General features: G+C 43.3%; 1 protein-coding gene across 8 annotated transcripts in view; it reads left to right on the forward strand.

Annotated features, from left to right (window-relative positions):
- The window catches only part of Nr3c1 (nuclear receptor subfamily 3 group C member 1), a 138,467-nt gene that overhangs the window by 26,282 nt on the left and 99,516 nt on the right, over positions 1-12,669 (forward strand). Inside the window, exons 1-2 of one of the 8 annotated variants that reach the window (XM_017801064.2) lie at positions 666-871; positions 4,785-5,978. In XM_017801064.2, coding sequence (XP_017656553.1) covers positions 4,798-5,978 — 1,181 coding nt within the window. In that variant the 5' untranslated portion in view covers positions 666-871; positions 4,785-4,797. Of the gene's footprint in view, positions 1-665; positions 872-978; positions 1,090-1,461; positions 1,625-1,841; positions 1,933-2,069; positions 2,625-4,784; positions 5,979-12,669 lie in introns of those variants that run through there. The other 7 variants (XM_029569238.1, XM_008844910.2, XM_017801066.2 and 4 more) reach the window with 7 other exon arrangements.

A 12,669-nucleotide genomic window follows, 5' to 3' on the forward strand; every position in this document is an offset into this window, starting at 1 on the left:
ATATATATATATATATATCCAATACATGTACAATGTTCTTAGTTCTTTTAAGCAAACATCTAAGGATATTAGAATGGGTTTTAGTGTCAGAATGAATTCTTTTTGCCGTCTCTGAATCTGTTGGTAGTTTAGGGTCAAAATTCACAAAAGACAATCTTAATTCCTGTACTTGAGACTTAGGTGGGAAAACTGGCACGTAGGGGAGCGGGGAGTCATCAGTGTGAGTTCTTTTGCTCCTCCAGGGGATGGAAGAAGTCTCGTGGATTTAAAGGGGGGTTTTGTCTCCACCGAGTGGTTCATAAACATTCTCTGGCTGAGGGGGTCTACACTGGCATAGGTTTCCCTCCCTTTGATTTTGGAAGTGCCGAACATCTCTTCCTTTGCCAAGATGGCGGCCCCGGATCCTGTGCAGCTAGAGACCTTACAGCGTCTCCGCACAAGGTGCCTGCTCAAAGCCAAGTTCTTCCCTGGGACGGCGGACAGCACACAGGGCAGCCTTTACACTTTGCAGGCAAGCAGCAGCGACTCTGGTTTGCCGGGACAGGCGCACCTCCGCCAAGATGGTGGCCGCGGGGCCCGCCTGGCGTCACCTTTCTTTACCAAGATGGCGGCGGGAGGCTTCCGGCACGCGCTCCTCTAGTCCCGGATCTCCAAGATGTCAGAGCAGAGGCGGCCGTTTTCCGAGTCGGAGCGCGGCAGCAGCGGCCGTGGTCTCACGCCCGGGCGGACATGAGGTGGAGCCGCGTCAGCCCCCGCTGGTGTCAGGAACTGCCGGGCGCTGTCACCTGTGGGCGCGCCAAAGTTCCGTCCCCACACCAAAGCAGCAGTGCACCACCTTGCCCCTGTCAAACTCTAGTATGTGCGGCACAAGGTAGGAGGCTCGCTCCCCGCGGCCCGACGCGGCCAGCTGGGGAAGGGGATACCCTCGGCCCACGCCCCTGCCTAGTCCTCGGGGACCGGCCACGTGTTTCCCTCGGAGCGCTGGGAGGCGCGTAGCGGGAACAGCTGGAGGGAGCTGAACGTTGACATTTTAAAGCTGCGTGTGTTCGGTGTGATTAGGAGGGGCAGGGGTCCCTGGATCGGCGACGGGTGAGCGACACCGGGAGCCCAGCCTGCAGATGTCAAGATTCGGGGGAGGGGCCTCCACGGGGTACTTGGCTGCAGGCCGCGAAGGCGGTGGAAGGAGAGGTCAGGAGTTTGGGATGACAGCAGGGCGGACTTCGCCAGCAACTTAACTATTCCGTCTGCAACTTGCTTCTCGGCCTGCCACCTCCCCCGCCTCCCGTGCACCCCCAGTCCCCGTGCTTTCTTCATCATCGTTTTTAGTGCAAAGAAATTCAGCTCGCCTGAGCTTTTGCATTTGGCATGCAACTTCCTTCGAGTGTGAGCGCGCTGGCAGGCAGGGAGGGAGCGGTGGGGGTTGAACTTGGCAGGCGGCGCCTCCTGCTGCTGCCGCCTCGTAGACTGGGGAAGAGGGTGGGGGACGATCGGGGCGCGGGGGAGGGTGGGTTCTGCTTTGCAAGTTCTCTCCCAGTGAGAGCGAGCGCGCGGCGGCTGCAGACCGGGCCGCCCAGACGATGCGGGGGTTGGGGACCTGCCGGCACACGAGTCCCCCGGGCCCACAGTACGTATGCACTGACCCCCTCGGTCCTCCCTCCCCAGTCTTCCTAGAGGGCGTGTCTGCCGTCCGGCCCCCTGAGCGGCCGGGCGCCAGGCTCAGTTTCCGCGCTCTTCCGTACTCCTCCGCTAGTGTCACACACTTCGCACAATTCGGCCGGCCGTGGGCGCTGACCACCCGGCGGCTCCCTGTCATCAGCAGGGGCGCGGGCCTCGGACCGACGGGGAGGGCTCCCGAGGAGCCAAGAGCTGGGCGGGGCTGGGGAGCGGGCGGGAGACCGGGAAGAGAAACTAAAGAAACTCGGTTCCTCCGAGGTAAGGTCAACACCCGCAGCGGCCCTTCACTCTTTCCTAGGGCGGAGGCCATGCCCCGCGCCCCGGGCGTGCAGGCGCCGTCGGAGCCCGGCTGGCGGGGCCGGCGAGGGGGGCGAGAGCCGCGGGCGCCCTTGCAGTTGCCGCGCGTCGCCAACAGGTTGCACCGTTCCCCGCGGCCTCAGCGCGGCCCCTCAGGCGGGGAGCGGCCGGGGGTGGAGTGGGGAGCGCGTGTGTGAGCGAGTGTGTGCGCGCCGTGGCGCCGCCTCCGCCCGCCCCCCGCTCAGTCTTGCTCGCCTGCCGAAGCCGGGCAGCCCTTTCGCGTGTCCGCGCTCCCTCCCCCCCCTCCTCCGCCTCCTCCATTTTGCGAGCTGGAGTCAGTGCCTGGAGCCTGAGTCGCCGCCCGCCCGTCGGGGACGGATTCTAAGTGGGTGGAACGAGACGGCGCAGCCGGGGCGGCGCGGCGCCGGGACGGGTGACGCGCGTTGGGCAGCCGGAGAGCGGAGCGGCGCGGGGTCCGACCTGTCAGCTGGGACATGGGAGACTCGGCGCTCTAGGGACGCCCCTCCCCCATGGAGAAGGGGGCGACTGTTTACTTCCTTCCCCGGGTGACACGCGCGCCTCCCGCGTCCACACGCCGACTTGTTTATCTGGCTGCGGTGGGAGCGGCGGCGGCGAGCGGCGCCCGCGCGGAGGTGAGCGGGGGCTGGGCGACCCGGACCGCCGCGGGAGTCGGCAAACTTTATTAGCCCGAGGAGTGAGGGTGGAGGGTGGCGAGGGCAGGGTGGCAGTGACGACAGGGCCGCGCGGGTGACAGCGCCGGCCTCTTCCTCTGCCCGCGCGGCTCTCGGCCGGCCGCGGGGGAAGAACCTGGGCGCGGGCTGCGCGCCGAGCCGTCAGGCTGCCCGCTGCCCAGCCGCGGTGCCCGGCGAGTCCGAGCTGGGGGTGGTGGTGGTGGGCGCCGTCCTTCCTGCACCCCCCGGGGGCCGCCGGGACGCCCGCTGCTCCTTGGCGAAGACAGGCGGCGCCTGGGCTGCCGTGGCCCGAGTGCCCCAGTGGCCCTCGGCGGGCGCGCGGCTGTCAGGGCGCGGGCGGCGCAGCGGGCGGGCGGAGAGTCAGCCGGGGGCTACAGCCCGCCGCTCCCAGACCTTGGCCGGGCCGGGCGTCTGCTAGAAGTGGGCGTGTCGGAGAACGCAACAGGTCTGGACAAATTTCTCCCTAACCTCCGCCACCCCTCCACCCCCCAGGACTCGTTCGCTGGCTTCTGGCACGCTTTCGCGGCAGACTTCCGAGTGGCCCCTTTTAAAGAGACCCTCCCTGACCGCAGGAGGTTCTGCGCAGTGATTTTTGACAAGCGCGCCTTCGATGTTTGGGGTTGCAGGCTTGATCCTAGCGGCCTTAGCACTTAGGACCTCTTGGCATAGTTCACCGAGGGCAGATGGATGGGACAGTTATTTACCGTTTAAACTGGGGGATAATGCCGCTTAAGGGAGCATTTCGTTTTATGAAGTATTGTTATAGTTTGGGGCTTGAAGGCAGCTGTCAAAAAAAGGGAACGTGAAAATTCATTAAGCTTCATTGGATACCTTGTGTTTAGAGATCCTTATCAGATCTGCACCGCAGAGGAGCAAAGAGAGGCAGGTTCCTCATGCTTTTCCCCTTTCAGCAAAAGCCAAGGACCTTATACTTTAGTGCCTTTACACAGGAAAACTTTCTCCTTTTTTAGACAGTAACTTCCCAAATAGACTTATCATAGTCTTTGCCAGCCTCGTAAAACATTCTGATTACTGACAATCTAACAATCTTGAGAAACAGTTTTAGAATTAGATGTTAAGGTTTAGAATTGCTGAGAAAATTATTCAGTTTTGTTGGATACTGTTTTATTTGGATTTATATGTGATTTTACAGTCTGTGTTTTCTATTTTTCAGTACTTTTGATATTTGGAAAGAAAAATCTTCATCTAGAGATACGGCATTTTGTATTGACTGTCTTGGACAGTTTAAAAAAGAAATATAACTAGATTAACCTTGATGTTAGCAGGAGTCTTGATAAGAGCCAGACAGCTCCATAATAAGTTAAAATTATAGTGAAAAGTTATTACAAAGTCTCTTCTACTTTTCCAAATGTGAAGTTTGGGCTGTGTGTGGTGTATCTCATTTCTTATATGTAAAGTTTGGAGATAAGCACTACCAGATAGGTACATCTAGTTAGTGGAATGGTTTAAAAATAAGAGCCTTTCCCTAGCCTATTACAAGATAAGCAAGCTGCATTGTTTTTTTTTTTTTTCAAATAAAACATGCAAAATTCTACAGTAGGTTGTTTTTTTGAAAGGGTTGGATGTGTGAGGACCGGTAGAGGGTGAGCTTGGGAATAATTAGGTGCAGACAACTATACTGTGGTACCATCAAACATTGTAAGTTTTGGTTCTCAGAAAAGCAAACACCCTTGAGTGGAAAGCAATTGGAATTTTAAGAACCATGCTTTTTAAAATGAAATACTTTGACATCAACTTGAGCCTTCAGAATAATCACATGCAATGAATTATAATTCCTATGATTACCAAAGCTACATATTCAGTGAGTGGCAGGGTAAAGAGCCAAACTCAATTCAATACAACTTCGTCCTCCACTGTACAGATGGGTTATGTTGTATTTTTTTTTTAATGTGGCATGCTGAATGGCAACAGGGATGAGGCTTTTTATTCTAAAAGATAGAAACTCCTCTTCTGACAGGAATTTGATTCGGGAGTTATCTAAAATGTTAATTTAATAGGCTGTCTCTTACTAATCGGATCATAGAGATAATGTGATTTTTATAGCTTATTATGTTTCCTCCCCCTCCTCTTTTTTTGTAGTTAATATTTGCTGATGGACTCCAAGGAATCCTTCGCTCCCCCTGGTAAAGAAGTCCCCAGCAGTGTGCTTGGCCAGGAGAAAGGGAATGTGATGGACTTCTATAAAACCCTGAGGGGAGGAGCTACTGTGAAGGTTTCTGCATCTTCACCCTCACTGGCTGCTGCTTCTCATACAGATTCCAAGCAGCAGAGACTTCTGGCTGATTTTCCAAAAGGCTCAGCAAGCAATGCCCAGCAACCAGATCTATCCAAAGCGGTTTCACTGTCTATGGGACTGTACATGGGAGACACAGAAACAAAAGTGATGGGAAATGACCTGGGATACCCACAGCAGGGCCAAATCAGCCTTTCCTCTGGGGAAACAGACTTCAGGCTTCTGGAAGAAAGTATTGCAAACCTCAGTAAGTCGACCAGTGTTCCAGAGAATGCCAAGAGTTCAACATCTGCTACTGGGTTTGCTGCCCCCACAGAGAAGGAGTTTCCACAAACTCACTCTGATACATCTTCAGAACAGCAAAATCTAAAAAGACAGACTGGTACCAACGGTGGCAATGTGAAATTGTATACCCCAGACCAAAGCACCTTTGACATCTTGCAGGATTTGGAGTTCTCTGCTGGGTCCCCAAGCAAAGGGACAAACGAAAGTCCTTGGAGATCAGACCTATTGATAGATGAAAACTTGCTTTCTCCTTTGCCAGGAGAGGATGATCCATTCCTTTTGGAAGGGGATGTGAATGAGGACTGCAAGCCTCTTATTTTGCAGGACACTAAACCTAAAATTAAGGATACTGGAGATAAGACCTTACCAAGCCCCAGCAGTGTAACACTGCCCCAAGTGAAAACAGAAAAAGATGATTTCATTGAACTTTGCACCCCGGGGGTAATTAAGCAAGAGAAACTCGGCCCAGTTTATTGTCAGGCAAGCTTTTCTGGGACAAATATAATTGGTAATAAAATGTCTGCCATTTCTGTTCATGGCGTGAGTACCTCTGGAGGACAGATGTACCACTATGACATGAACACAGCATCCCTTTCACAACAGCAGGATCAGAAGCCTATTTTTAATGTCATTCCACCAATTCCTGTTGGTTCTGAAAACTGGAATAGGTGCCAAGGATCTGGAGATGACAACCTGACTTCCTTGGGGACTATGAACTTTGCAGGCCGATCAGTTTTTTCTAATGGCTATTCAAGGTAAGACGAATGCTTTTCTGGTTCATAAAAACAATACATTTAAGATAGGTTGATAGATTTTTTTTAAAGAAAAAATTTATGCATAGTGTTTTCTGGAGAGCTATATGTTTTTGCAAATGAGTAAGTACAACTGGTCTTTTGAAAGGCATGGTAGAAAATCCAAATGATTCAGCTGTACATAAGAACTTTAGGTATTTTTGTTAAATAGCAATAGTATCCCACTGGTCAGTAGTCAAGACTTTATTTGAAAACTTTAAAAACAATATTATTCAGTAATAAGTATCTTAAGTAAAAATTATATAAATTCAAGGAAATATAATGTCTGGTTGCCATGACTATTGTGCATATTTACTTAGCTGTTTAAGAATAAATTCTATGGCTGGAGAGATGGCTCAGTGGTTGAGAGCACTGACTGCTCTTGCAGAGGACCTGGGTTCGATTCCCAGCACCCACATGGTGGCTATGAACCGTCCTTAACTCCAGTTCCAGGGGAATCCTAAGCCCTCTTCTAACCTCCACGGCACTGCACGACACAGGTGCACTCACATACATTCAGGCAATACAGTCGTACACATAAAATAAAAATTTTAAAAATGTTAAAAAAGAATAAATTCTAATATTACAGTTAAAAGTTGAGCTGCTGTATTTGTACTTTTGTGAAGTGTTATCCTGCAATTCAAGAGTTAAAACTTGGAAGTAGTAGCACTGAGCCATGCTCTTTAAACTGAACCTTCTGGGTTTTGAAACTGTTGAAGCAATACAGTGAGTAGTGTCCTAGACTGCAGTATTAGATACGGCTCCTGTTCAGAGTTCAACTTGAAGTAGGCAGATCATGTCTGCTGATCATTCATTAAAAAGGGAATTGGTGGCAGCATAGTGTAAAAGAAAATTCTCCTTTCAAGTGCTTCTGCGGATGCTCCTGCACATAACTCGCGACCAGAATTTTCAGGCTTCAGTTATCAACAACCATTATGTGTGTGTCTCTTTTTTTCCCTCAGTAACATAAGTATACTGACATTCTGTCAGACCTCAGACAGGTCTGTTAAAATGGAATTATTGAAAAGACCCCTAAGTTTAAATAAATGCGTTGGTAGGCTGAGGTTCCCTACCAGTACCCTCATCCTCAAGTCACATAAATGCTAGCTTGCATATCTATTTTAGGTATGAAGGAAAATAAAATGAGGATTGTAGTATGCAAGGTTGATTCATCATTGGGTGTCTTTGTTTTGTTTTTGAAGAAGGCATAGTGTTCATTTATTTGTATATAGTTCCATCAACTTTTTTCTTAAATATTACTAATGTTCACTGTTCTATTAACTAGTCATTTGAGAGGATTTTACTTAAAACTGTTCAAATACATTTTTTTCAAGCAGTCTGCCATTGAGCTGTTTTCCCAGCCTTTGACTCTTTAAAATTCTTTTTCTGTGAAGGTTATCCTAACATTAACATACAAAAGGTATCTGTTTCCTCCTTATGTAGAAAGCTCTTATTAGGAAAAAATAGATTTAAACTCTGATCTGCTTTTCTAAACTGCTTATTTCTTATCAAAAGGGAAAGAGCCACCTCAGTTCTTGTCTTATCTTAATGGGTGAGCAGTAGTAATCCATTATTCAACAAATACTTTTATGTTGAGGAACACTATTACAGTGTTTTAACTTGTCTTTTTGGATTAAGGTTTAAAATGTTTCCAATAAGAAATTTTGAGTAGTTTCTTAGTACATAAGCTGTGTTTTTTCAAATATTAAAAGACATGCTGTTTTAAATTTTCCAATTTCAAATTTTCAACAGATTTCATGTGTTTAACTTCCTTTAAAAACTAAGTACAGTTGATTTGATTATCTGTAAGAAGCTATTAAGTTGATTTATAAAACTTGTAATTACACAAAGAATAATACGTTTAAGAAATTCTTTGTGCTAATAGTCATCATAAAACTTTCTGGTTTCATTATATAAAAAAAGAATCAAAAAATTTCCATGCACTGTGAATTTTTATTGACTTATAAAATCTAGAATATGAAGAATAAGTCTTAAGTGAATGTAGTTGCCTTTAAACCATTAAATAATGTTAATGCTTTAACTTTTAATGTTCATACTTTCCTTAAGCCTCCAAATACCCAAATAGGCAAAGCTATGATGATGTGGCACTTTAAAAGTTCCTTCAATTAAAGAATGATTAATTTTATACCAAGGTATGATTTGGAATTATAATCACTAGTCTCTCATTTAGAAAAAAAAAAATGGCATAATACCTTAACACATGATCCTTGGCAGTCCTTGAAAATGTTATACCTTGTAGCATTAACTAAGTACTGGGAACTATGATTACCCAGAACAAAGCTTCACCCAAATAAACGGAAACAATGTGTCTTTTTCTAACCATCATTGAATTAGTCTATTGTTTCCAAGCAGCAGCCCTGGCAGGACTAAAATTGGTTCCTTTCTCTATATGTTGCAGGACTCTAACCAAACATTAGCTATGATCAGTGACACCCCCACTGCCCCCAGTTATCAGCCAGAATCAACAGGCTGAGGCCACAGCTTGATTGAATACTCTCTGATTTTAGTTATAAAAACTGTAAATGCCACTAATAATTTTACTTGGATGGTTTAGTTTTAAAAAGCATAAATTTTAATTAGGATCTAAAAGTGTGTGTCTGGGGGTGGGGCGGGGGGACTCGCGGAATGTAAAATAAATACCTTATGTTCTATTTGGGAGAGAAGGCAATTCCTTCAGATGTGTCCGTGCACCACAATATCAAGTAAGCACATCAGATTGCAAAGTTATAAATATGATCCAAGTAAACCTTTTTTTTTGTTTTTAGGGTTAAGTTCATTGGTGGTAAAACAAGAGAAACTTTATTGATGCTTGGATTCATTCTTAGTAAAACCAATCTCTGACTTAATACACTCAGAATCAGTAAGCTTAACATCAACATAACATTGAAGGAGGCACATTTCTGCATGATTTGATTTTCTTCAACAGTGTTTCACTTCAGCATTAATAGTGACATCCCAGAAAATATGTGGGGAGAAGTAAATGGTTTCCAGTAGAATTAAAGTTTTTACATTGGGATCATGTTCACATTTTAATGTTAAAAGGTGGACCCTTTCCTAAAAGGTAGGAATTAGAGGGAAGAAACCATCCAGGATGGATTTGTAAATTCAGCGTTCTGTGGAGTGCAGAGTTTTGACAATTGGTGTTCAATGAAGCTACTAAAACTTAAGTAAATGTGGATATCTGTAAATGTGAGAGATATCTGTGTCAAGTTGTACACAAGTAATGAAATTGAAGAATTGTCTGAGCGGAGGCTGAGTGAGACAAATTCTGTCCTTTCCTCATTTTGCTTATTAATCAGGTCAGATGGTTTCTGAGAAATGGAGGAAGCATAAAAGAGAAAAGATTTATTCTGGCAGTAATGAACCTTTTCTTTGATGGATATTTGTTTTAGTTCTTATCGTTTTAAACCTTTTCTTCCAAAGACTTTGACAATAGGTGTTCTTAGTGTTTCTTGCTAGTCATACATATAAAATGAATTCTGAATATGATTTTCTTTGAGCACATACTTAGTTGCTTATTTATTATCTTTATAGTAGAATCTTTTCCTCTTTTAAAAAAATCGACGTTGTTTAGGTGTATGATTGATTTAAGAGAAACTTAAAATGTTGTGTACTCAAGTGTGTCAGTTTAGAATGGAGTAATAAATACAGAAATGTCAGATCTTAATGAAATTCTTATGATGTTTCTTTGGCTAGTCCCTGTGTATTTTTAATTGATAATATAACATTTTATTTGACCACATCCCATGTATTTTGATTGTTTATGAGTATTATGACTTATTCTGAAATATCCTTTGTACAAATATAAATGAAATGCAAGTTGTACTATTAAAAATAAAATTAGTGTGTAGGTGAAGAGTACTTTATGGCTTTTGGGGATTTTATGAGGAGAGATTGGATCAAAATGGTTCTGTTTACCTTGAGTGTTAAGGTGAAAGACACAGCATCTGAATTAACTGGTCAGTTATGTAAGTGGTAATCCACTCTGGCCTGCAGGTGGTTTAAATAGCCTAGGTATATTAGGAAGCCTTAATTTATCTACGTTTAGAAAAGGTCTGGGGCATAATTCTTCAAATACTTATTTTCTTCAATGAGTAGTAAGTTCTTGAGGTGTGAACAATAATAGGCATAATAGGTTCATGTTGTATTTACCATTCTGAAATTATCTTGGTAATATTTTCATCAAAAATAATTGTTTAATACAGTATTTATAAGTTTTGCCAAATTAATAAGCACTTGATTCCATTTTTTTAGTTATATGCAGAGTACATACTGGGGAATCCTGGTGCATAAAGAATATTCAAAAAATGTTTAATTACACTATAGCCAGAAAAAAAAAAAAGTCAATTATTGGTCTTTACAAAAGGGGTTAAAAAGAAGCCCGTGCATTCTTTATCTCTTTCTGTAGCTTCACTGAGCCAACTGCTCTCATTTTCTTCCAAATATTCTACCTGGGTTTTGTATTTTTCAAGTTCTGCTAAGGAGAACTTACATTTTAAAACACATCTCTCAGGTGTTCCCTTCCTTTTGGATTGTATGATCATTTATATGCCAAACTACATTAGGACAAGACTTGGAAGGATGGCTTTATTTCATTTTACATACTAATATTTTTGTACATTACAAACTTTAACTGCAGGCAGTGGCCTCAAGCCCCCCAGTGGGGAGGCGGGGGGGTGCAAAGAGAGCCTCAGGAGAGGCCTGGAATGGGAGAGCCGCTTAGAATTTCAAATATAATCCCCAAACTGATCATTTGGTTGGTTATTCTTATAGTACTTACAGAGGGAACGCACCAATTGGGATTACAGCTGGTGCTTTCCTGTGAGGTGCCAGTCACAGCAAAGTAGCCCTAATGTTTACATTTAAGTTGTTTCTTGTTATGTTTTATTACATTTTACTTTCATTTCTGCTAAGACTAATTTCATATTTGTACCTTTTTAACATAAGCTGTTGCTAGTGGAAATCTAATGACTTGAACATAGTTAACACTAATCTGCTGTCTTATGTTGCTAAAACCATGTCATACTTCATGGTGCTTTTGTAAATATGTTCTCAACTGACAAGTGCAGCTCTTTTCTTTGGCAATATATTTCCATGAGAAACAATGAAATGTTTCTCTGCTGAAATATTGAGTAAATTGAAGTTTTAACGGTAATGGTAAATATACAGCATAAATTAAGGGGTTCCATAAGTGCTAGTCATTTAAGCTATATTGCAGTGAGTCCTTGGGCATGGTGGTGCACGCCTTTAATCCCAGCACTCGGGAGGCAGAGGCAGGTTGATCTCTGTGAGTTCAAGGCCAGCCTGGTCTACATAGTTCCAGGACAGCTGGGGCTTCAGGGAGACCCTGTCTCAAAAAGACCAAAAAAAAATTGTTTTGAATGAAAGTGTGTCACCTCTTAAATATATTTTTCAGAGTAACCCAACTATTAATATTGAGTACTTTAAAATACTTTTTTTTTAGTTTTAAAAACAAGCTTCAACAAGATTAATAGTGTCTATAATACAGTGTGTTTAATGAAAGTACCTCTTATTTAAAAATTTTTTCCCCATTCACTTATAGAGCACCAAATATATATATAAAGACAAGAAAAAGGCTTCATTATGTGATTATATGTCTCCAAATTATTTTTCCTTGAATTTTTATTTTTGTTACTACTTGAGAAGTGAATTTAATAAGTATGCCATGTTTGAAATGTATAGTTCATTGCAATAAATGTTTACTTTTTTATTTTATAATAAAATTAGCCTTTATTCTAGTTGATTTCATAATTCTCCATAATAATATTTAGCCATGGCTATTATGAAAGTATATTTGATAGCCAAATTTTGAAAGCTCTTGTGAAATGATACCAGTTTAGTACGTGATTTATTATTTCATGCCGATTGGGGTAATGCTGTGACTTATGACCTTATGATTGTCACATGTTGAACATTAAGCTCTACTAGTTTGTTATGGACACTGTTTTGTGTTGTTATTGTTTTAATGTTTTGTTTTTGCAATTTTGGGGATAAGGACTTCCTTAATTTTAATAGGTAAAATTTAGTTCTCCCCCCCTTACATTCCTTCCAAGCAATTTGATTTAGATATTTAGTAACTGAAACAGTATAAAAAATTAATTGGATATAAAAAGACCTGGGTTCTAAAACCTACCTGAATCAATCTACAACATTGGGTAGCAATGTATTTTGGAGTCAAAGATACTTTCTGTGTCAAACTGTTATCAAAATGCCTTTGCTTCTGTTTGTGTAAAATTCTGCAATTTTCTTACCAAATTGATGAGGGAAATAATTGGGGTAGGGCATGGCATACTAAAGTTGGCTCTTTGATTTTCCTTTGTAATTATTAAGTACAAGACAAAAAAAATAAACCTTGAATCTTCTATTTTTATAAGATAAACTTTAAATAACATGCTTGATGGCACATAAAAAATGTAGATATGTTGTAGTTAGAGCCAAGAGACAGGCTCTTGATTTCTCAGAGCTTGTTTTATTTGTTAGCTACAAGGATTTTAGGTTAGAATTTAAAATGACTTAAGAGTTTATCTGTTCACATCCCCTTACTTTCTCAGAAGAGAAATTGAATCCATGGAAGGTATTTAGGGAAAGACTACAAAATTAAATAGCAGTACAT

The sequence above is a fragment of the Nannospalax galili genome, unplaced genomic scaffold (assembly GCF_000622305.1).
Source record: "Nannospalax galili isolate Female #2095 unplaced genomic scaffold, S.galili_v1.0 scaffold222, whole genome shotgun sequence".
In the NCBI taxonomy this organism is placed as follows: Eukaryota; Metazoa; Chordata; class Mammalia; order Rodentia; family Spalacidae; genus Nannospalax; species Nannospalax galili.